Raw genomic sequence first — 25,419 nt, 5'->3', positions numbered from 1 at the left:
AGATGCACGAATGAGAAACTTTGTTAAATCAGATAATGATTGTAGCTAGATCATAAGCCATCCAAAACAAACAATTCACTGTGTGTGTGCCATCCAAGATTCCCCTAAATCTAACACTAGGAGAAATCATGAAGAATTAACTAGTCTCCACTCATTGATCAGAATTGAGACGGGAGCAACTGTGCCGAACTTCTCCTTTGGATCCAGTAAGAACACCAATATTTGACATTTTAGCCATGGCGTGAGCGAACTCTGTCCTAAATACAGTCCCATCGTCAAAAGAGTAATCTGTCACTGCTGCTGCAGTCTTTTCATTAGCCATCAACTGTTGATCAGCAAACAGCAACCCTCTTCCTCTCATCAAAGTCTTGTAGTAGTGATTATCAAATGAAGCCGCAATTGATATAGCAGACTCACTCAGACCCCTAGCTGTATGTTCATTGAACATATTGCTGATGGTGTTGTTGTCGTCTGGACACTTCCGCTTCAACTCTTCAAGAAAGTCAGCAGGAATTGTTGGATCAGGTAAACCTGTCCCCGTGAAATTACTGAGCCTAGGCCGAATGAATTCACAACCAATCCTCCCAATGTTATGTCCTCCTTCAAATGATGAACAAAAAATAAGAGAATTTCAGAATATGTATCTTCCAAAAAAGATGCAGTGAATGAAGATTCAAGTAGTGGGATTAGAAAGATTACCAAGGAGGGCCACTGTTTCCCTCTCATCAAATCCTCTGAGCGAAAATAGCCTAAGAGTTTCACTGATATTCCCATTTGGCCGTGGAATTTCAGCTATGGCTTCATCAAAGAATGACTCCTTACTGTCCCTTCTCCCCGTAAGCACAGGAAAATATGGTCCACCAGCCTAAAATGTAGGAAATCAGCATGTGAGAGGGAAGGCGAGATATTAAAGATATAATATGCGCAGTATATGAATATTCCCATATTTTCAGAACTCTGCTGTTAACATATGATACCCATTGGAAAATGCAAAATGTTCTGTAATGTAAATATGCACTACAAGATCTTTTAACTGAACTATTTTAAGAAAGGTACATATGCTAGCGCATGAGTTACATCTATTTCACTATAGCTAGCCAGATTCTTTGCTCTTAATTACTTCTTGAACAAGGAACACTGAGATAGATCCATGTAGAATAGAAAGTACTAAGAGCAAGAAAAAAGAAATCAGCAAAGGAACTTAAGATGCTGGACTATAAGAAACAAAGGATATGGCCAAATTCATACCAAAACTATGCCGTCTCTTGTTGCTAGAACAAGGATATCAGAACAAGAGACAATCCCAGGGCATGCCTCCTCAATTTCATCCTTTATCGTGTCAATGAAGTTGAAGCCTTTCAGCGTCATGTTCGGGATGGCCTCACGTTCAACAGTCCCATTCTCATTTCTATCAGCTAGCAGAACAGATGCATCACAACCCTAAAAATCAATAGAATAGATAATTCATTGTCTAGAAACTCTACCTTATCGAAAAAAGAAAAACCACTCCATGTCTAATATCATTTCTGACTTCCTAATGACTCTAAAAGGTCACCTCTGCCTTTTCAGAAGTAATCACATTCCATCCTTTTTCTATTACCAAAGGAAATCTGCGAAAAGGAATATGGATGCATACACAGATGGATATAATTACAGGTAAATACACATAAAAAAATCAACAAGCAGAGACAGAAGTGATGCTCTGCTGAAACTAGCGAGAATAACAATACATGTGTTTATCTGTGTCCCCAAACTCCAACTGAGAAAACTGGATCAGCTAAAACCTCCATCTGAATCAAAAAAAAGAACACAAGGCACAAAGACACATGACAACATATGAAGAACCACAAATGCAGGATGTTCATGATTACACTGCTAATTATAAAGAAGAAAACATCCACAAGAACGTCAAAGAAATGCAAGTGCATCATGCATGCATCACGAACCGATGCCAAATATGAAGTAAAACAAAATCCACAAAAGTATTGTCAATAAACATCTACATGGACAAACCACAGATAAATCAACATCGAGCAAATATTCTGAACTCATTAAGAACACACTTCTGTAAGACGTAAGTAGAGAGGGATGATAGGAACTGGTCCAATTGGAGCATTAAAGGACCCCTGGCACAAAAAGAATAAGGCAAGCCACAGAAAATTCACACAATGAAGCATCCCAAACATCAAAGTCTTATTAAAGAAATGTCTACAGTGATATAAGAGAAAATGAATTCATATCCGATACATGCATGAAACGTGAACAGAGGAATAATAGTGACAGAAGGCTGGAAGTACTTGGAGCTATTTTGTGTTCACCAGGGTTACATGAATAAGAGATTGTAGAACCAGAAAAAGGCTAAGAACTGCACACAATAACAGAAGGAAAGACACAAAAAGAGATCAATACTTGTTGTTTTCTTGATAGTAAAGAAAATCAATCAACAATTATCAAAGTGACACCACAGCATGTGCAAGGGAACCCTTACAACATCATATACATTAGACTTGCTTCCAAAATTTTGACATTAAACAGTAAAGAATACAGCATAAAACACCAATCCCCTTTCTCTGTTTCATTAAAGGTCCAAGATGCTTTTCTTAACCTTCATAGGACTCTAAGTTCATGCTTACCCTAATACCCAAAAGAGAAGAAAAAGGAAACCTAAAGGCTCAGTGACCTAATCAAGATTAATAAAATTTTCAAAAAGAAACGAGTGTACATAGGTGTGCGCATAAATCATGATGTATTCATAGAGTGATGAAATAAATGAGATTAGTACAAAAATCCCAATTGCATGAAGCGTACTGATATGCATGATTTACAGCTACAGATCCCCTAAACCCCCATTAATAACTCATGAATATGCACATATCAAGAATCACAATCTGTAAGAAATGACAAAACAAGAGAAATATAGAATACGAACAGAACAAGACCCAGAAATTGAGAAAGAACCAACAGAAGACTAAGAAAATGAATAGATTTTCATTAAGGATGGAGATAATGGAGATTACCCCAATGAAACAATCATGGAACATAAGGCGTAATAGTTGTGCTGGGGCATTGTGTTGCAGCTGGACAATTGTCTTCATCCTCGACCACACAATGCCCTCAAGATCCTCACATTTCTCATCATAATAATCATAACTGAGGGGAAAAAGAGATCCAGAGGCACTTCTGGGAAGTACATTCTCTGCTTGCACCGCCATGGTAGTGACAAGGCAGACAACCAAGAATGAGAAAACCACCATTAAAGCCCAGTTCTTGCTAAACATTTCGAATTTGTAAGAAATGGGTTAAGAGAAAGTAGAGATTGGGGAAGTGTTGCTGTGGACTGACACCTGACTCGCCTTCTAATCTAACACCACTATATATACACACACCTAGCGCCAGAATTCGAAACAGAAAATGGGGTATTAATTTTTTTTCTTTTCTATTTTCTTTTTGGAGGCAAGATTTTGGATACCTCAAGAGTGAGTTCCCGAACTGAGACATTGAGATATGAGAATTGAGAGCAAAAATGATCTGATGTGGAGAGGAATTATAAGGAACCAACTGAAAAATGGTGGAAGGGATTAGGAGGAATTGGGGAAACTTGTATACGAAATGAAGACGACTGAAAATTATAGAGATAGTCCCTTATCTTTCATAGTAAGTATAAAATAGTCCTTTAACTAATTTTAATTCTTTAAATTTGTAAAAAAATAATATTTGGACGTTCAGTTCTTCGGTTTGGTTTTGCTAAAGTTCGATTCGATTTTTCAATGTTCGGTATTGAAAAAGTGGGCATCATATTTCAAACCAAACTAGATTGGTTCGATTGGGTTTTTTCAACTTCGATTCAATTGATTTCGGTGTTTTTAAAACGATTTTTCGGTACAATTAACTATGACTATTCTATATATGGCTTACTCATTAGTCAAAAGAAGAGATTTGTTGAGTTCCAGGTGTGGCATCTATATTTTTTAGGTGAAGTTTATCGGGTACTTAATAAAAGTACAAAATTGGTAAACTATTTTGATTATGTCTTTGTTCCAAATTAATTATATAGGTAATCTATATCTTTTTCATTTCATTAAGATAATTTCAATATTTCATGGAGTAATTTGAAATATACAAAGACTAAAAATACAAGTACTAAAACTCAAAAATAAAAAAAAACTAGTCTTTTGTAGTGAAAGTAAGAAATTTTCAATGGGTGAAGAGAGCAATAGAGAGTAAAGAGTGACGAGGGAGTGAAGCCTGAAGGCAGAGGGGCCGTGGGGTGAGCAGTGAGCCCTAAATTTAACAAATTTTAGGGCTCTAAAATTTGGGACAAAATTTGAAATGGGTCATTGGGTTGGGTAAAAATTAAAATGTTTTTCGTCAAAATATATAAGTAATATAATTTAAAATATTATTTTAAATTTATTTAATAAAACTTCGATTCTTTGGTGCACCGTGGTTTCGTGACCCTTACATCGAACTGAAGAATCGAAGTTGTAGAAAAAAAAAACATCAAGCCAAAAAATTGAAAAACCGACACCGAAAAATTAAATTAATTCTGTTCAATTTAATTTTTTAATTTTTCGATATTTATGTCCATCCCTAATTTATAGTGTAGTGATTTTTGCGATTTTAATAATATTCAAAAATAATATCTACACCCATTTCGAAAGAAGTTTTTGCACTTGTTGATGACTATATATGTTAACACACTGAAAAAATGAAATATAAAATTCTTCTTCTTCTTAAAATCAGATAGAATTTTTTAATTTTTTTCTCCTCTTTTCTTGTATCGTTTTTTTAAAAATAAAAAGTAAGTGTCATGTGATTTATTCAATTTGCTGGATTGATTGAAGTTTTACAATTTCGATTGTTAGTATTTCAGACTAGTGTTTTATTTTATTCTAAAAAAGAATTAATTTAAATTTTAAATAATTGTGAGAGAATAAAATTCTTTAAGAGAATATAATTTTTTGTAGGCTTAAAACTTTATTTTTCTATTATTTTTATTATCTTTGTTTCTATTTATATTTTGATTGCAGGATAACGAAGTATACATAAAATGGCAAGCTCAGTGATGTGGACAAGTAAATTTTACATTTCCTGCCCCTTTTAAAGGGGAAAAAAATTCCTTTTGGTTTCCTATCCGAGTATAGTATTTGTATTGAAGTCTGATTAATTCAAATTTATTTCGGATAGAATTTCATACAGGGAATAGTGCTTCTTATCAAAAAAAAATTATGTTCAGAATTCAAATTCGAGGTATCTAGTTAAAGAATGAACAATTTCATCTACCGTATCACATTTTTAATGGTCCTATTAAAGGAAGTTATTAGGCTACAAAAAATAACCTTCCACAAATAAATTATATATAGTTCCACCAATTCTTCAGATGCATGTAAAAAAAAAATTAATAAAGTATTTACTTAAATTTAGATATTTGATATTTTTATATAAAAAAGTTAAAACGAATTAAAAGATGGAGAATTACGAGCTTGTGAAAACTATCATGCTTGGAATTTAGAGCGAGAAGTGATAATAATTATAATAATAATATTATTATTATTATTATTATTATTATTATTTAAAAAGGAGGTATGAAGATTGAAAACCAAAAAGGGGGAAGGATATTTTCTTTAATTTTTCAGCAATTAAAATAAATATTTTACAGGTACATAATATTTTCGGAGAAATTTAAAGACTACTTATTTGTTTTTCTTAAAAAATATTCCTCTCTTCCCCAAACAGATTCCGAAAATTAGAAAATCCAATTTCTACATTTTCTCTGTGAAAGAAGAACCCTAATTTCATCGATTCACCGCCAACACACCATTTTTCTCGATCGATCGGTCCGATTTCTCTTCCGTTACAGGTATGCTTATGATCGATGTTATTTAGCTTAATTCATTACTATTATTTTTCCGTTAGTGTGTTAGCTGATTGTAGATAACTGAACAGGAGATTGACGATGGAATCATCTTCTTCTGTTATAACCCCAGAAGATGTAATGGGGACACTCATGAACGATGGAACAATTGATTCCATGAGGTTGAAAATCATTACTCAGCTCAAAGCTAATGTATGTTTTGCTCTCTCTCCCCAATTTACCAACTTTTCATTCAAACATATGTTTTCCTACAATTTTTTATCTAAGATTTTAAGTTGGTGACTGCCGAGTACTAAGAAACCCCCAACACTTTTGTAACATGATTGCAGAATTAGTAAAAGGCATAACACATAAACAAACACTCAAACTTAGCCTCTCCTGACAATTCAACACTTCATCTTTGGCTATGCACATCTAGAAACCTCCAAAATTTATGATCAGCAGCAGTGTCCACGATATACGGTGGGGACACGTTGGAGTATTTAGTTACCAATTGAGACCAAGTTGAGATGTTTAGATGGGCACACTCACTAGCAATTCAATAAATCACTCATCATATAGAATAACGATCGACAAGTCCAGACTAAAAGTTGGAGTGGTTACGTGCCATTTGAGGTTAAATTTGAGTGTTTGTTTATGTATTATGCCTTAGTAAAAATATGTAAAATTTGAGTGTCTGTTTATGTAGTATGCCTTATTAAAAATATGTATATCGAAAAAAAGATTGTTCTCTCTCTCTCTTTAAGCTCTCAGACACTTACGTGAGGATAGACACAATTCCCTGAACATGCATCAGCCCCTTGTTGTTATTACACTGATAATCCTTTTTTTTGGGGGGTCACGTAGGAAGAACTCAAAAATACCACCATAAAGATGGTCGAGCAAAGCAGGGTTCTGAACACCCCTGGTGCAGAAAAGCAGACCAAAAGGGAGCTCTTTGATGCATTGCGACAAGAACTTGAGTATGTTATGAATCATCACTTGTAAATCCTAAATATATTTGTTATACCAGCAAAAAGAATGCCTGAATATATTTGTCACGACCTAAATCCAGGACATGACCGGCACCTAGCGAGTTATCTCCCCAGCAAACCTGAAGACCCATTCAACCCGTAAAATGCAGAGTCTTTCCTATTTCTTGGGTTATCCGTACACCTGTATCAGCTGGGGACTCAATTTCCCAACACAACAATTAAAAATATAGTGTCTAAGCCAAAATATCAAGTAACAGTTGAACTAACTAAAGCCCAAGACTAATGAAGTGAGTCTTTACATATTCTTTTAAAAAAATTAAATAAAAATAAAAATATTGACACTTTAAATTACTTTTTAAAAATATTGTCCGTACACAAATTGTTTCTCTAATATTGGCAAAAGCGGTTCTCAAATGATTTGGTCAAATACAAACTACTACTCTCACAAAGTATGTCTTGTAAAACTCTTTTTCAAAAAAAGTCCTTTCAATGTAAGTAGACTTTGAAAGCTGGACCAAGAGGGTTCTGAATTAGTTATTTACAACAATAAGAGACTCGTTATGTAGGCTGTAGGGGAGTCAAATAATTTGAAAATAGGAATTTTTAGACTACATGAAACAAGGAGAGTTACTTAATAAGATTTTTTTTCTAAATAGGAGATACCATACTGTGCAAGCAAGGAAGAATACTCTATAGTATTAACCTTAACAAATCAAAAGAATATACAACATTCTAACACTGAATTGTTGCAGTAATTCTCGACTTTCTCTAGGGCCTTGAAGTGAGTTTGTCAACCTAAATTGGAAAGTCAAGTGAAGCATGTTGAAAGAATCCAAGTTCTCCTGCCTAGTTTAGATAAAGCACCCACATTATTCTATTAGGTAATAATCGATTTATTTTTGTCTTATTTCTATCTTGTAGTACTATCGGTCTAAGGAGAGGAATGGAAGTAGTCGTCTTGCTTGTTTTCTGTGGATCCTCTTATGTCTCGACTTTGCTTGATTCTTATGCCAAGGGCAAACCGTCTCTTGTGCTACGGTCTAATATATGTGTTGACATAGCAAGCTTTCATGTATTGAAGAGTTGTTAGAGTTGGTTGAAATATTGTTAGAGGTAGTTAATTGGTTGTTATAAAGTAGTTAGGATTCAGTTACAAAGTAGTTAGTATAGTTGGTATGAGTAGAAAATACTATACTTGTACAATTTCAGAAATACATGTATATATACATATCTCAAAATAATGAAAGGCTACAATTCATTCTCCAGAAGATATTTTCTCTCTCTATACACATTCTCTCTTCCTTCTCTCTTTTCTCTTCTCCCTTCAGTCGTCTTCTTCTTCCTCTTCTCTGTACATTCTCTTCCTCTCTTCTTCACTTCTTCTTCAGACGTCTTCAGGTTAAACTCCACTGCTGGAGTTATCATGGTATCAGAGCCTTCATGGACCATAAGGTAGAAGAAGCCCAGTCGCGAGAAACTAGAAGAAGAGATCAACTAGCGATCTAAAGTTCAAGCTTTCAGTCAAGGTGTATAAAACTTAAGCTACATCAGATTCCATGGAAATCGGAGGTGCGAACCTAAACGGAGCACATGCAACAGCTGGTCCAACCAGCTATGAAGTTCCGAATATAGGTCACAATCATCCCCTTTATCTCCATCCGAACGACACCCCAGGTAGCTCCCTAATCTCTTTACAGCTTACCGGCTCCGAGAACTATGCTATCTGGAGTAGATCTATGAGGATCGGACTCCTAGGGAAAGGTAAATTAGGTTTCGTAGATGGAAGATTTCCTAAGGATCAGTTTGTCCCTGAGATGTTTGATATGTGGGAAAAATGTAATGCTGTAGTCCTATCTTGGATAATGAATGCGGTTGCACCCAGCTTATTGTGTAGTATTGTTTATGTTGGTGATGCACACAAGGTATGGAGTGATTTAAAAGAAAGATTTGACAAAATTAACGGTGCACATGTCTTCCAACTGCACAAGGACATTCATAGTTTCACTCAAGGAACTATGACTGTTACAGAGTACTACACTCATCTAAGAGGACTGTGGAATGAATTTGACTCCATCATGCCATGCCCAGGGTGCTCGTGTGCTGAATTAAAAAGATTCCAAGAACACTTTGAATACCAGAGGTTGCTTGAGTTCCTTATGGGACTAAATGAGTCGTATTCAGCTGCAAGAGGTCAGATATTGATGCAAACTCCCCTACCTAATCTAAACAAGGCCTATTCTCTGATAGTAGATCATGAAAGCCAAAGAAACCTAGCAAGTACAGGTCATGAAAGTGTTAATTCTGGAACAGTTGAATACACTGCTCTATTCAGTAAAAAAGGAGGAAATGGCTCTAATCAAGGAGGCAGTTTTGGCCATCAACCAGGAGGTGATGGCACTCCAGGAAGGGGACACTATAACGACCAAAACAAGCCACAAAAATTCCAGAAGTCAATTATTATATGTGAGGTATGTGGTTACAGGGGACACTCCAAGGAATAATGCTTTAAAGTGAAAGGCTATCCGGTTGGGTGGAAATCAAAGAAGAAGAGGGAACAGTTTAACTCCAGTTCATATGCCAATCAAGCTGAAGTTAATCAATGTGGAAATTCACAGGTTGACACATCTACACCTAAAGCTTTCTTCACACAAGACCAGTATCATCAGATATTACAAATGCTGGCCAAAGGAGGTGAAAATGGAGGAGAACACTCAGCTAAAGCAGCTACAGCAGGTAGTACTATATCTGCTTTAGTATCTAAATATGTAGACAAAAGTTGGATAGTTGACACTGGAGCAACAAATCATATGACCTCTAAGACTGAACTTCTAACTGAATTTCACACTGTACCACCATCTGAGAGAAGACAAGTAATGCTACCCACTGGAAATACAGTTTCAGTTTCACATGTTGGTAGTACTCATATTCTTGGGAATCAATCTATTAGCAATGTTCTATTTGTTCCTGACTTCAAATGTAATCTCCTTTCTGTGTCACAACTCACCAAAGAGCTCAAATGTATGGCAGCCTTCTTCCCTGACTTCTGTGTTTTCCAGGACCTCTTCAGTGGTCAGGTCAAGGGGATTGGTAAAGAGGATCAAGGACTCTACATTCTGAAGGAAGGCATTCTAAAGGCAGAAGTCAATGGTTGTGCAAATCAGCTTCAAGATATAGCTCCTGCAAACTCCACAAGTAGTAATGTCATTCCAGCTGAAAAGGCTACTCTGTGGCATCTAAGGCTAGGTCATATACCTGTAGATATAATAAAGAAATCATCTAGTATTGAGGTTCTAGATAATGAACATTCTACTTGTACAGTTTGTCCACTTGCTAAGCAGACTAAGCTTCCTTTCCCTGTAAGCTCTCATGTGTCAAATGCTGTATTTGAACTTGTTCACTGTGACATTTGGGGTCCCTACAGGGTATCCACTCATGATGGAAAGAAATATTTTGTAACTGTAGTTGATGATTACTCCAGGTTTACTTGGATTTTTCTTATAGCCTCTAAGTCTGACACAATTGTGGTGTTAAGAACTTTTTTCACACAGGTTCAAAACTTATTCTCCACAACTGTGAAGACCCTGAGAACTGATAATGGCTGTGAGTTCCTCAGTGCTGCATTCCAGAACATGCTGCCTACACTTGGCATTCTTCATCAAACCTCTTGTGTCTATACCCCTCAACAAAATGGAGTTGCTGAGAGGAAGCATAGGACTATCCTGGAGATGGCCAGAGCACTCAGGTTCCAGTCTTCTGTACCCTTAAAATTCTGGGGTGAGTGTGTCACTACTGCAGTCTACCTCCTCAATAGAATCCCCTCAAAACTCCTTCAGTACAAAACTCCATTTGAAATGCTTCATCAGCATTCTCCTTCCTTAGCTCACATTAAGGTATTTGGTTGTCTTTGTTATGCCACAGCCCCTCATGCTCTTGACAAATTCTCTCCTAGAGCTATACCAGCTGTCCTAATGGGGTACTCCTCATCAAAAAAGGGGTATATCCTATATGATCTCCACTCTCAATCTTTTTTTGTGAATAGACATGCAGTGTTCAAAGAAGACATTTTTCCTTTCAAGGATGTCCAAGTTTCCTCTAATCCACTTTTTCCAGTACTTACACTTCTAGACTCCTCACAGCCACACTCAGATCCCATTCCCCAATCTTTAACTCCAACAGTACCTCCTGAGCTACACTCTCAGCCTCCCCCACCTTCTGTTCCTCCCAGAAAGTCCTCTAGACCCAGTAAGCCACCATCTTGGCTTCAAGACTTTATCACTTCTTCCACAGGCAATTCTTGCTCCTACCCTATTGCAGCCCATATATCCTATTCCTATATATCTCCCTCCTACAGCTCTTGCCTAGCTGCTTACTCAGCCATCACTGAACCCAACTCCTTTAAAACTGCCTCACTTGATCCTCAGTGGGTTCAAGCCATGCAGGAGGAAATTGATGCTTTGGAGTCTAATCACACCTGGTCCCTAGTTGATTTGCCACCTGACAAGAGACCAATTGGCTGTAAGTGGGTGTACAAAGTCAAGTATAAATCCACAGGTGAAGTTGAGAGGCTGAAAGCAAGGCTGGTGGCCAAGGGGTTCAACCAACAAGAAGGTCTAGACTACACTGAAACTTTCAGTCCAGTTGCCAAGATGGTCACTGTCAGGGCTATTGTGGCCCTTGCTGCTTCTAGGGGGTGGCTTATTCACCAAATGGATGTCCACAATGCCTTTCTCAATGGGGACCTGCTAGAGGAGGTGTACATGACTGTTCCTGATGGGTTTGCTAGACAGGGGGAGTCCAATACTAAGGTCTGCAAACTCCACAAGTCCTTATATGGACTCAAACAAGCCTCCAGACAGTGGAACTTGAAGCTGACTGAAGCCTTACTGAAGCTGGGATTCCATCAAAGCCACTATGACTACTCCCTATTCACCAGGCAAGTTGATGGTGATATACTTATTGTGCTAGTCTATGTGGATGACTTACTAGTTACAGGTAGCAACACTGGACTAGTAGAGGACACAAAAAGAGGCCTACAAAAGCAATTCAAAATGAAAGACTTAGGTGAGTTGAAGTTCTTTCTAGGCATTGAATGTGCTAGATCCAGTCAAGGAATTCACATGTCTCAGAGAAAGTATGCACTGGAACTGATTGCTGAATGTGGGCTAGGAGGAGCTAAACCTGCAGGAACACCATTAGAACAGAATAAGAAGCTTACATCAGTGAGATATGATGAACACATTTCACCTGAAGGCAGAGTGGATGACCAGCTACTGAAGAAGCCTGAAATGTACCAAAGACTTGTGGGAAGACTCCTGTACCTCACCATGACCAGGCCAGATATAGCCTTCCCAGTTCAGGTGCTGAGCCAATACATGCACAATCCCAAGCAGTCACATATGGAATCAACATTGAGAGTGGTCAGGTATCTCAAGGAAGCACCTGGCCTTGGGCTACTAATGTCTTCTAAATGCACAGATACACTGACTGCCTACTGTGATTCAGATTGGGGTGCTTGTCTGAAAACAAGAAGATCTGTCACTGGATACCTAGTGAAGTTTGGAGGATCACTAATCTCTTGGAAATCTAAGAAACAAGAGACAGTTTCCAGAAGCTCAGCAGAAGCTGAGTTTAGAAGCATGGCCAACTGTGCAGCTGAGATCACATGGTTGGTAAGCCTGTTTAAAGAACTGGGAGTACAAATTGAATTACCTGTTAACATGTTCTGTGACAGCAAAGCTGCTATTCAGATTTCTGCAAATCCAATATTTCATGAAAGAACCAAGCATATTGATATAGATTGTCACTTTGTAAGGGAAAGAATATGCCAAGGAATGCTGAAAACTAATTTCGTACACACAAAGGACCAACTAGCTGATATACTTACCAAAAGTCTGGGAAAGTCTCAACATCAACATTTACTGAATCAGCTTGGGATGATGAATCTCTTCAAACCATGAGCTTGAGGAGGAGTGTTGACATAGCAAGCTTTCATGTATTGAAGAGTTGTTAGAGTTGGTTGAAATATTGTTAGAGGTAGTTAATTGGTTGTTATAAAGTAGTTAGGATTCAGTTACAAAGTAGTTAGTATAGTTGGTATGAGTAGAAAATACTATACTTGTACAATTTCAGAAATACATGTATATATACATATCTCAAAATAATGAAAGGCTACAATTCATTCTCCAGAAGATATTTTCTCTCTCTATACACATTCTCTCTTCCTTCTCTCTTTTCTCTTCTCCCTTCAGTCGTCTTCTTCTTCCTCTTCTCTGTACATTCTCTTCCTCTCTTCTTCACTTCTTCTTCAGACGTCTTCAGGTTAAACTCCACTGCTGGAGTTATCAATATGTTTCAAGGAGCGGATTCTCTTGCAGTGGATACAGGGCATGCCCCTGAGCCTATGACGCTACGAAAAAGAAAGTCATTGCATAAGTAATGAATGAGCAAATTTCTTTTTAGAAGCATCCATATAGCTGTTGTGTCCGCCCCCTTCTTAGTCAATGGTCCTGTCTTTTGGCTTCCACTCCAGTTGACCTCTCTTAACATACGGTTTGATGACTTATCAATACCACTGTTGATTCTCTTGACTTTCAGTACATTTCCTCACATAAAAACTTGGTGTTTTGACTGGCGTGCATAATCTTCTCAGAATATTGAATTGAGCGGATTTTCTTGCAGTGGATACAGGGCATGCCCCTGAGCCTATGACGCTACGAAAAAGAAAGTCATTGCATAAGTAATGAATGAGCAAATTTCTTTTTAGAAGCGTCTATATAGCTGTTGTGTCCGCCCCCTTCTTAGTCAATGGTCCTGTCTTTTGGCTTCCACTCCAGTTGACCTCTCTTAACATACGGTTTGATGACTTATCAATACCACTGATGATTCTCTTGACTTTCAGTACATTTCCTCACATAAAAACTTGGTGTTTTGACTGGCGTGCATAATCTTCTCAGAATACTGAATTGAGCGGATTCTCTTGCAGTGGATACAGGGCATGCCCCTGAGCCTATGACGCTACGAAAAAGAAAGTCATTGCATAAGTAATGAATGAGCAAATTTCTTTTTAGAAGCATCCATATAGCTGTTGTGTCCGCCCCTTCTTAGTCAATGGTCCTGTCTTTTGGCTTCCACTCCAGTTGACCTCTCTTAACATACGGTTTGATGACTTATCAATACCACTGATGATTCTCTTTACTTTCAGTACATTTCCTCACATAAAAACTTGGTGTTTTGACTGGTGTGCATAATCTTCTCAGAATACTGAATTGAAATACATTGGGGGATTTTTTTATTTTTCTTGATTATACTTGTAAATGTGGTCCATATGGTAAATTTGGTATTCTATTTTGCTTACACTATTTTGGTTGAGATAATCCTCAAGTGCAGAGTATTGAAACTTTATTGACCCAAATAGAGCATTTATGATATTGAGGATTCACTCACCCGACCTCAACTAGCTTGAGATTGAGACAGTTATTATAATACACCATTTTAGTTGAAGGTCAGACATATCTCCGATACATGTAATTATGGATTTGTGCTGCATTAATATATAGGAAGAGTAAAAAGGTATTTCAAGGAAGTCCCTTGACCTTGTGTTACATCTCAGCAAGTGTTTGATTAGCATGGAGGTTTTTAAACAAAGGCATTTAGCACCTTGATATTAGACATCTGTTGTTGGAGATGCCGATGCTTTTATCATTAGAGCTTGCAAATTCTGTTATCTTAATCAACGTTGTTCATTTGTAGAGTAGTTGGTAGAAAACTGAATCTTGTCCAATATCCAAGTTGTCACATTTAATCTGCTCCTATATTTTTATCAGGAATTGGAGATGCTCATTGCTCCTGCACACCCTGCTTAGGATGCGATGATGCTGAAAATTCCACGTGCTTGCCACTGTTCATAATTCATTCTAGAATTATTCCCACGAAATCTCGCCTACATCATCTCATTTAAGAATTGACAAATTTTCCGCTGCATAAATTCAGAGTGTCAATGCCTTTTCCTATTTTAAACGCTTCAGACCTTGCTGGCTGAACAAGTAGATGGTGTCTGTACTCAATTTGGTTTGAGTCAATTCTAATATTAGGAGGCAAAGAATAAGTGCTCACCTTATGAAATTGTTTTTTTATTTGGTTGCCATTATTTGGTTTTTATTCTCTGCTTGCCCATTTTTTCCTGTAGGACTTCAGTGCTTGAGAAAGCCTCTAAATCGGTGTGGGAGCTTATTTTGGATAACAATGGGATAGGGAAGGAAATAAGTGAAACTGTTGAACAAGTATTCTGTCGGTTAAGTGGAAGAGAAGCACCATTATTTGTGTCGGATTTTGGACCTCAACCAGAGAAAGGGAAAGAGAAAAAGTGTGGACAGAAAGAGGAAAGCAGTGAAACTGGGAAAGATAATTCTGAATCTGCAGCAAAGAAGAGAAAGATGAACACAGAAGAGGAGTTTGATGAAGCTGTCTGCAAATCTAGTGACAAATCACCCTCACCAGATGATTATAGTAAAATGCTGCCACCAAGTGTGAGAAGTCAAAACACTTCCTGAATCAACTCCATTGTGTCTTATCCAGCTTTTAGTGAGGGTATTCTTTTCTCCCTGCCCTCTTTTTTGTTCGTAGATAGAATCTTTTTTTCCTTTACTGGATCAACATGTTTAATACTAAAAAGTTACTATTTATCTCTAGGTGTTAGCTTCTTGAAATCTATGTAGCTGTATCAGTTACTCCCGAGCTTCCAGAATATGAGCATTGCTTTATTTATGTCTCGTCCCAATTTAAAGTAGAATAAGTCTTACATTTGTATTGAATTAATCTCTCTTGTTTCTTTCCTACAGAATTTTATGATATAATTTGGAGTATAGCTTTGAATTCTTATAAATTGAAAAGGAAAAGTTAGACATGTATCTTCAAAACTCTTATCACATCAAATTATTTAGTCAATGAATCTAATTCTAAAACTTTCTTATTTAGTTGTCATTCTTTTGTGAAGTAGGGTTGAATAGATGGGTTTAATTTTACATGTCTATAATTAGAAATTGTTGTTTTTATATGTATATTAAATTAATGGAAAGTTATTATTATTTCAACAACTTGTTCACCGTGGACATTGAGAATAGATATCTGATTGAAATTCGTGAATACATAATTTATGAACTTAAATTTGTGCACACTACTTGACTTTGTTTAGGAATCGGTTGATAATGTTTGTTTATATTAAAAGTTAGGCGGCTTGGACAACAACCCATTGTTTAGCTCATCCTGATTCTACCATCTTAGCCTTAAGTAACCTTGGGAAGGGTCGGCAATGACCCATTTATTGATTTAGCCTATTTTGACCCGTCCAAATTTAGCTTCAAAGTCCATCTTTCACTCCCAGTCCAAACATATTTAGATGAGTAATGAAAATGTACTTCCTAAAAGATCCGATATCTAACAAAGGGGGATTAGGCATAGATGTTTTTTGGCTAAAAACAAGGCTTTTGTTGATAGCAATGTAGAAGTTACATAGTAGAGGCTGAAACAAGTAGTAGAGCACAAGCAAGGGAAAATAAAAGTCGGAGCAGCAAGAGAGCATCGTCTTCAGCAGAGGCCAAGATGTTGCTGTGTTTTGCCATAGCATCAGCCACATTATTGCACTCTCTTGGAATGTGACTAATGTGTTGTATCTGCAGCTCAGCCATTAGCAACCTGCAAGTGGATAACACAATGTAAGTATTTAGGTGTGGGTCTAGTAAGCAAGCAGGTGAAGGAGACTTCGTGAGAATCTGTTTCGATTACAAGTTTTTGCAGTAGCAAGTTGCAGTCCAAACACTAGTGCATATTGTTCAATATATATTACCGTAGTGTGATATGGTGATTGCATGTATCCAACAACCCTATGTCCAGTATATGATCGCGAATTACACCAGCAGACCCACCTGTGTGTTGGCGCTCTGCTTTTTGGTTTTTGTGTGGGAGGAAAATAAAAAGTTAAGACAGTAAAATTCATAAGAGGAAAGCAGCCAAGTTGGATTGTTTTTTATACATTCATTTTCACTGTCAATCCTATCCATGTTGAATGAAAATCTGCCCAAAGTGGCCCAGTGGTTTGGGCTTGGGATTTTCATGTTGGAGGTCTCAAGTTTGAAATCCCTTGTCAGTGAAAGCAAGGGTCTTGTCTTTTGGATCGAGCTCATCGCACCGGATTTGCCTAGTGTGGATTACCTCTCCTATGTGGTTTGTGAGCTCTAGCATTGGAGCGGGGGTTTTTTACCCCGTGTGCATTCAAAGGATGACGGCAGCGGATTTCTCTGTCATAAAAAAAAATGTTAGAATGAAAATCTAAATTTCTATCCTTCTCTTAGTTTTTCCTTCCTTCCACCGTGGGATTTGCAACATTGAGTGCATGCATTGTCTCTTTCTATGATCTTGACTAATTCTTTCCTCGTGAGTTAACTTTTGAGATTGAATCAGTCCTAAAAGAACATTTTTCGGGGGCATTTGTCCAAATGGCCGGACACAGCAGGAAAAAAAAAGGGAAAATGTATATTTTCCCTACAATGCCTAAAACTATTATAAATATTAAATTAAATGTGATTTCTCATTTGGAAGACTTGCAAACCATGGTGAATTAATTGTTGAGAGACATAAAGTAAAAATTGTTTTCTCATCTTACTTTACTTAAAATACCCAACTCCCTCTCAACTCTCAAGCAAGCATCACAGAATTGACATTATTTTCCTTCTAATCGATTGAATTCTTCAAATACTTGTTTCACTTTTTATATTTATTTCTTTTTATCTTTCTTAATACTATGATAATTTTCTCTCTTTTAATCTATCTATGTTAAACTTACGAATATGCTTTCATCAAATTAAGTTATGTTTAGTACTCCCTTTCAATTTGCTTGTTTGATTTGAACTTAGTTTAAAAAAATAAAATTACTTTTGAATCTCGTAATTTTAAATTAAAAATATATTGAATACACTAAAATATTTTTTAATGTTGTAATTTTAAATATGTTACGTGAAAAGTTAGAATTAAAGAGTTAGTAAAAAGGAAAAAAATGTTAATCTTTTTAAATGAACTAAAAAACTAAAACAGACAAAAAGAAGTCAGATGAACAAATTAAAATAGAGGAATACTATTTGTTAGAATTATAATTTGCTGGTTTTAGCAGAATTTTTTCATGCGTATTTTTTTTTATTATAAGTAAATAAAGTAGGAAAATAAAATTACAAAGTGTGAAATTAAACTTTCACTAACGAGATAAAGTCACGAGCGCTTAGAGGTATGAAATTAAGCAAATCTTATTATCGGAAGAAGCTTGATAGTGATCCATCGCCTTGACTTGAATCTCCACCACATATCAATTGAGCTATTAAGATTTGGAGAAACTACTATATTAGACACATATTCAAACAATATATACTAATTCTACATATATTTTCAAATAATTACGTATCTTATTACTAATTAAGATATTTCTACCATATATTGAGGACAATATACCTAGATACGTGTATTTTTACTATCAGATATGCTAAAAATAGAAAGAGAGACGAACAAGATATTCATGTATTCCAGATACATATGAATCACACTAGATACATGTATATGTATGTTTCTAGGATTTCAAATACAAAAAAAAAAGGCAAGCGAAATAAGAGAAATGCGAGGAAAGTGAGAAATATTTGTCTATTTATCCTAAACACATACAAATTTACTTAAATATAGTATATTTATACATATTGACTAAAATTTGAAAAGATTTATAATATCATAAAGTAGTGACATTTCCGCAAGTTTCCTTTTAAGACATATATTAAATGGATCTCTTTAAAGGGTACATTCACATATGGAAAACTTTATATAAATATACTATATTAAAAAAATATTTATTATTTATAATAATAATATTTTTTTATTAGACACTTATAATATATATATAGTATAGTTTTAATATAATTTTAATATATATTCGTGAGAATAATTTATAAAACTCATATAATACAAGTTTATTCATGGATAATATATTTATCAGATACTTTAATACACTTATAATACAATGTGTCAATTTTTTACCAAACAAGTATAATATATTTTAAAACACTTATAATATAATTATATTGCATGCATAATTCACTTTTAATACATGACAGATATATCATAATATTGCTATAGATAGTAATAAATAAAAAATATTACTAAAATTAATAATTATTTATTAAAAAATATAATAATTTTTCCTATATATTCCTCTTACGGGATAAACATGAATAGCTCGATTCCTAGTAAACCGATGGCCCACGGGTTTAGTGAGTCTCGTTCCCTGGTCCCGCCCACAGACCAAAACCCAAAACCGCAAATTTTATCTACCGGTTTTCTACCCCTAAGCGGTTTTCCCGTAAACCGGGAGCGCTTTAACCTGGGGACACTAAAATTGGGTGCTTGTGGGCCCGCATTTCTCCAGGATATGTGGCGATTCGACCGCACTCTGACTTATTCACGTGCCATTCACGCGCTTCATCCTTCCAATATTTTTTGTTTTCACTTGCATGGCACCAAAGCCCAATGCTCCCTATCTCATCCCCACCTGTCTATCCCTTTTCAGAATCTCCATTTGCCCATTTCAAGCTTCTCTGTTCCAATTCACTGCTCCTATAAAGCAAAGGCAACTGCTTTTGGACAATTTGTAGAAAGATAGATCCACATTTTAGACTACTTAAACTATAAACTGTAGTGATTGGGTTGTGAAAGGCACGTAACTAGAACGAGAGTGGGTAATGATATTGCAACTGTATTATTTTAACACTATATGATGACTTAATAGATGGATTTCCTTCGTGTTTTTTTTTTTTTTAATATACAATAAGGTGGCTGTGCATCCCCCCTATTCCAAGAATGTGGAAAACTGGTTTTCAATATACTGCTATTCTTCCTTTTTGAGACAAACCACTGCGCCTCTAGTAATCCCACATTACATAAGTGTCATGATCCTTAACTTATAAATATATAATCTCTATACTAATAGTTACCCAAAATTATTGAGAAAATGCGTATGAGTTGCAATGGTTGTAGAGTTCTTCGAAAAGGCTGCAGCGAAAGTTGTAGCATCAGGCCTTGTCTTCAATGGATCAAAAACCCCGAGTCTCAGTCTAACGCCACTGTTTTCCTCGCTAAGTTTTACGGCCGTGCTGGCCTCATGAATCTAATTAACGCCGGCCCTAATCACCTTCGTCCTGGTAATTAAAACTCAATTTCATTCTATTCTTCAACTCCATGCATAGGTTATACATACAATTTTTTGTTGATTAATTTTATGTATTTGCAGCAATATTTAGGTCGTTGCTTTATGAGGCTTGTGGAAGAATAGTAAACCCGATTTATGGATCGGTGGGGTTGTTGTGGTCAGGCAATTGGCAGCTTTGTCAAAATGCTGTGGAGGCAGTACTCAAAGGAACTCCAATTACTCCCATAGCCTCTGAAATTGCTGTAAACAACAACGGTCCTCCTTTGAAATTGCCTCACGATATTAGGCATATAAGCAAAGATGAAAACTCTACCAAGTCCAGCGATCTTCACCGGGTCAGAACCCGATGTCGATTCAAGCGCTCAGGTGCCAAGACAAGATCGAACCCGGTTTGTTCCGGGTCGGGTGATGAGAAAGTTAACGGGTCTACGAGCCATGAGTCTTCGTTGAGTCACCAGTCTGAAGAAGCGGCGGTGGCTCCGAATGTGGAATGCGAAAGCCGGGAAATGGCGGAAGTAGAAGATTCAGCTATGGCCGAGCCTGCTAAAGTCGAATTGGAACTGACTTTAGGTTTTTCGTCGTTTGGAACTGTTGACGGTAAACCGAAGGAAACTAAACGGAATAAACCTGTTCAGTTGCTGGACGCCGCCGGAGAATGTAAAATAGAGCTTTGCCTTCATTGATTAGTGCTACTAGTTCATTTTTACCTCTGTTTACTTTTTTGCCCTCTACATCAGTACAAATACCAAGTCAATATAGTAGCAGCAGAAGAAACTTTTTCTAATTACATGTTTATCCTTAATTAGGTAAATTGTCCCGCTTCAGCTCACATCTTAATCAATCAATTTGTTATCTACTTTTTGACAGAAGCGTATAGTTTGATGTAACAACTGTGTTCGATTAGATGATGTTTTAGGAACAAGGAAAAATTTAAACTTTAATAATAAATTTAGGTACATTAACTTATAATTACTCTTAATTAATAGTTTATCATTATGTTCAAGTGGAAGTAACTAGTAAGTGTGGAGGGGTGTAAAACATTTCCCTTTCTAGGTACCTCTTTGACAACTTTTATAATTTCTTCAAATTTAGATTGAAGATTATGAAATGGTATCTCGAAAATATGTTTATTTCGACAATTCTATATTTTACCTATTATTTTCTTAAAGATAAATTTATAGATACCATACAACTATGAATTATTTTTGTTTTTTGTTTTTTGTGCTAAAAACACTTAATTATGTTTTATAACACTATATTTTATATATATTGGGTTGGAATGAGCACCCTATTCCAACAAGAAGAATAGGTTTTGTCTAAACTTCGTTTACACAAATTAAATAGCAGGATGTGAACTGTCTATGATGTGCAATTTTTACCGTATATTTCCCTTGTGCGGACATGTCCGATTTTGATGTCATTATTTAATTTGGGGCTGTTTTCGAAAAAAAATAATAACGTTTAACCATTTTGGGTAATTGCAAATATACGATGTCTAAAGTTATTTTTTACAAAATCTAGCTTCAAACACAATATTTAAAATTTATATGATTGAAGTTTAGTCATTTTTGTTTGATTTCAATCTTTTTTATCAAAAATTTATGTGCATATAAATAACTAAACTTCAACCAAAGATGATCAAAGTCAGAAAAAATAACTGAAATTGAACCATTTTCACACTTAGGGTAACTTTGAATATGTATATATTTTTTGAACTGTGATTTTTGTCAAGTTGAACTTTTATGTATTGTCCGAAAAGGGATACATGCAATATTTTAAAAAGGCAATACAAAATGTCTCATGAAATATTAGGTTTCTTGCATATATGAATCATTGACGAAAAAAATAAAAATCAACTAAATGACTGAATGTATATACAAGTATATAAACAATGTTTTCACACTGCTATACATGATAATCAAATGAAGACAGAAAATTAATAGTAATTTAATGGGATAATGTATTTACCAAAACAAATATACAATTATTTTTTTTTGAATTTTGTACATGAAAGTGTGTTAATTGGAGTTGGTAGGAGCTTCTATACGGTGAAAAAATTAATTGGAGGCTACATGGCCATTTTCAATGATTTTAAGAACGGTGGTCGGTCAAATATACCCTGTACTATTGGAAATAATTTAAATATATTTTTCGTTATATTTTTGGGTTAAATATATCCCTTATGTTATATTTTCGGTTCAAATATACCCCTCTTATTATACTTTGGTACAAATTCGCCCTTAATTTTAACGGAACAATACTTGAAAAACTCAAAATTAAATAATTCATTCCCGATTTTAAATATCTGATTTTTTTAAGAATAAATAAAATTTTCAAGTACTAATTTGATTTTTTTTCTTCTGAGAAATGACAATAAAAAATACATTGCATAATTTTAAATATTAATACATGAAATTTTTAAATACTAATTTGAGTCTTTTTTTCTTACAAAATGATAAGACAGAAAATATTATATTTTAAAAAAACGACTCAAATTAGTATCACGAATATCAACTTGACTCGAACAAACCAAACCATGCTCATTTTTCAGTTTAAGGATATCTTCAGCAATCTCAACTCCCACAAATATGAAATAAGGATTAGCCAAAAAGTTATTTAGGATTTGTGGGATTTCATCCAAGTAAAACAACTGGATGATCAAACAAGTGTTGTCGATGCAGAGTTGAAGTGTGGCTAATATTAATTTGAGTTTTTTTTTTCTAAATGCAATATTTTATGTCTTATTATTTTATAAGAAAAAAGACTCAAATTAGTATTTAGAAATTTCATGTATTAGTACTTAAAATTATGTAATGTATTTTATATTGTTATTTTTACGAAGAAAAACAAATTAAATTAGTACTTGAAAATTTTATTTATTCTTCAAAAAATCAGGGGAATGAATTATTTAATTTTGAGTTTTTTAAATGTTATTTCGTTAAAATTAAGGACGAATTTGTACCAAAGTATGATGAGAGAGCTATATTTGAACCGAGAATATAATAGGAGGGGATATATTTAGCCCGAAAGTATAACGAGGGATATTCGGGCTAAATATACCCCTTCAGTTGTACTTTCGGTTCAAATATACCCCTCTCATTATGCTTTGGTAGAAATTTACCTTTAATTTTAACGGAATAACACTTGAAAAGCTTAAAATTAAATAATTCATTCCCAATTTTAAATATCTGATATTTTTAGGAATAAATAAAAATTTTAACTATTAATTTGGGTTTTTTTTCTTAGAAATGACAATACAAAATGCATTGCATAATTGTAAGTACTAATACATGAAATTTCTAAATACTATTTTGAGTCTTTTTTCTTACAAAATAATAAAACAGAAAATGCTGCAAAATTATTTTACAACATTTTCTGTCTTATCATTTTGTAAGGAAAAAAATCAAAATTAGTACTTATAAATTTCATATATTAGTATTGTATTGTCATTTCTAAGAAAACAAAACTCAAATTAGTACTTGAAAATTTTAGTTATTTCTAAAAAAATCAGATATTTAAAATTGAGAATGCGTTATTTAATTTTGAACTTTTCAAATGTTCTTCCGTTAAAATTAAGAGTGAAATTGTATCAAAGTATAATAAGAGGGGTGTATTTGAACCGAAAGTATAACAGGAGGGTATATTTAGCCCAAAAGTATAACGAGAGGTATATTTAAACTATTTCCAATAGTATAGAGGTATATTTGACCCTTTTCCGTAAATTTAAACCATTTCCAATAGTACAAGTATATTTGATACTTTTATTATAGTCTAAATTTATTTGCTCAAGTTTATTATATCAGTGATTGTTGGGAGTTTTGCCAGGAATTTTAGATTTTTTGTGTTGCAATTTATTTATTTTTTAAAATAAATAAATATAAATGAATTAAACTTTGAACTAAAATGTATTACACATACATTAAAGTTGAATTAGAAGAGAAAATGAAATCTGTAGTTAATTGGAAAAAAAAATCAGTAATCTGTACACCACAAAAATGAATTAAACTTTGAACTAAAATGTGTATTACACATACATTAAAGTTGAATTAGAAGAGAATTAGAGACGGATGGAACCTATAGCTAATGAAAAAAGTCTTCAGTGATTTGTACACCACAAAAATGAATTAAATAGAGAGATAATGACGCCCTTTTCCTTTTTTTCAAATAAAAAAGTGTATATAATGTCTTATTTAATTAAAGTATTGTTAGTAATTATTAAAAATGATAATAAAATAAAAATATATTTAAAAATGGTAAATAATTTTTAAAACACATTCAATTAAATAATTTTTTAAAATTTGAATTAGGTTCAATTTGAATAAATATTTTACCTTAACGATTCAATTTGTATAGTTTTTCCTTGAGAAAATAGGGCCATTTTGAGTTAAAATAGTGACCGGTCACTTCCTTTAATTTTCCCTGAAATAGTTACCAAATGTCCGGATTGGCTTCTCAGAAGTCAGAAGCCCAATAACTACCGGATCCCAAGTCCAAAATTCGTTTGCTGAAACAAAGTAATACGGGAAAATCCCTATCCCCGTTTCATTTTATTTTATATGACATTATTTTTTTAATTCACTTAAAAAAAATATCATATTAATAATTTAATTTTAAAATCTTTTTTGCCTATTAAATAATTTTTAACCACATGAATATATATAATTTTAGATCATAAATTTTAAAAACTATTTCTCCTTCTTAAATATAATATCAAATCAAATGGTGTCCTATAAAATATGGGATGGAGGGATTAATTGTTTTCGCTTTAGCTTTCCAACGAGTCTCTCGCCGACCCTACTTACCGGTCCATCGGAGAATGGTAAACATCTGACTTTTTATCACCGTTGCTTCCTTTTCTAAATGCATATCTTTCACATTTTTGTCGATTAATGTGTTTATACAAAATCTATTAGCTCAATGAACTAGTAAGTGGCATACAAACAAGTACTCTTATGTTAGTTAGCATTATCATACTCATTCAGTAAATATAATTTCTCGACACCTGAAAGATTGAGAAGAGAATATTTTGGGAAATTTTGTGATTGTTGTATTCCATTCCATTCTGTGTATATATATATATTTGGTTTTGTTCAGAAATAACTAATAAAAGGAAATCAGCTATGCACTTGTCCCATTGTTATTTGCTGGTGGTGTTACTAACTAATATTCTATCATGAGGAAGCTTCTAAGATTTTCCTTTTCTCCAGCTGTGATCCCTAGATCGATGGGTCCAGATTGATTTTCCTTTCTGTGTGATTAAGGGCCGAGGATGCTCCAAGTTAGCAAGAGACAAGACTGAGATACACTTAGTCTTATACGATGTGTCATTTGCATGG

At 34.7% G+C, this 25,419-nt stretch overlaps 3 protein-coding genes across 4 annotated transcripts; 2 read left to right on the top strand and 1 right to left on the bottom strand.

Moving 5' to 3' along the window:
* Positions 1-3: 3 nt before the first annotated feature.
* Positions 4-3,574, bottom strand: LOC129875217 (putative Peroxidase 48). Its single transcript, XM_055950662.1, has 4 exons — positions 3,018-3,574; positions 1,249-1,440; positions 700-865; positions 4-600 (listed from the first exon to the last, which is right to left on the bottom strand). The coding sequence occupies exons 1-4, from the start codon at positions 3,276-3,278 to the stop codon at positions 152-154; spliced, it is 1,068 nt and encodes a 355-aa protein (XP_055806637.1). The 5' UTR covers positions 3,279-3,574; the 3' UTR covers positions 4-151.
* A 2,125-nt stretch (positions 3,575-5,699) lies between these two features.
* On the top strand, positions 5,700-15,612 carry LOC129873344 (uncharacterized). 2 transcript variants are annotated; one of them, XM_055948423.1, is made up of 5 exons: positions 5,700-5,860; positions 5,947-6,067; positions 6,722-6,837; positions 15,035-15,435; positions 15,538-15,612. In XM_055948423.1, exons 2-4 carry the CDS (start codon positions 5,957-5,959, stop codon positions 15,396-15,398), a joined length of 591 nt encoding a protein of 196 aa, XP_055804398.1. In that variant the 5' UTR covers positions 5,700-5,860; positions 5,947-5,956; the 3' UTR covers positions 15,399-15,435; positions 15,538-15,612. The 2 variants fall into 2 exon arrangements, with proteins under 2 accessions (XP_055804398.1, XP_055804397.1); XM_055948422.1 differs by having other exon boundaries at positions 15,035-15,612.
* A 4,152-nt stretch (positions 15,613-19,764) lies between these two features.
* LOC129873600 (LOB domain-containing protein 40) lies at positions 19,765-21,025 on the top strand. The gene is made up of 2 exons (XM_055948726.1): positions 19,765-20,075; positions 20,165-21,025. The coding sequence occupies exons 1-2, from the start codon at positions 19,886-19,888 to the stop codon at positions 20,764-20,766; spliced, it is 792 nt and encodes a 263-aa protein (XP_055804701.1). The 5' UTR covers positions 19,765-19,885; the 3' UTR covers positions 20,767-21,025.
* The last annotated feature ends 4,394 nt before the right edge of the window (positions 21,026-25,419 follow it).

Source organism: Solanum dulcamara, chromosome 11, assembly GCF_947179165.1.
Source record: "Solanum dulcamara chromosome 11, daSolDulc1.2, whole genome shotgun sequence".
Lineage (NCBI taxonomy): Eukaryota > Viridiplantae > Streptophyta > Magnoliopsida > Solanales > Solanaceae > Solanum > Solanum dulcamara.
This window is presented reverse-complemented; position numbering and strand designations above follow the sequence as displayed.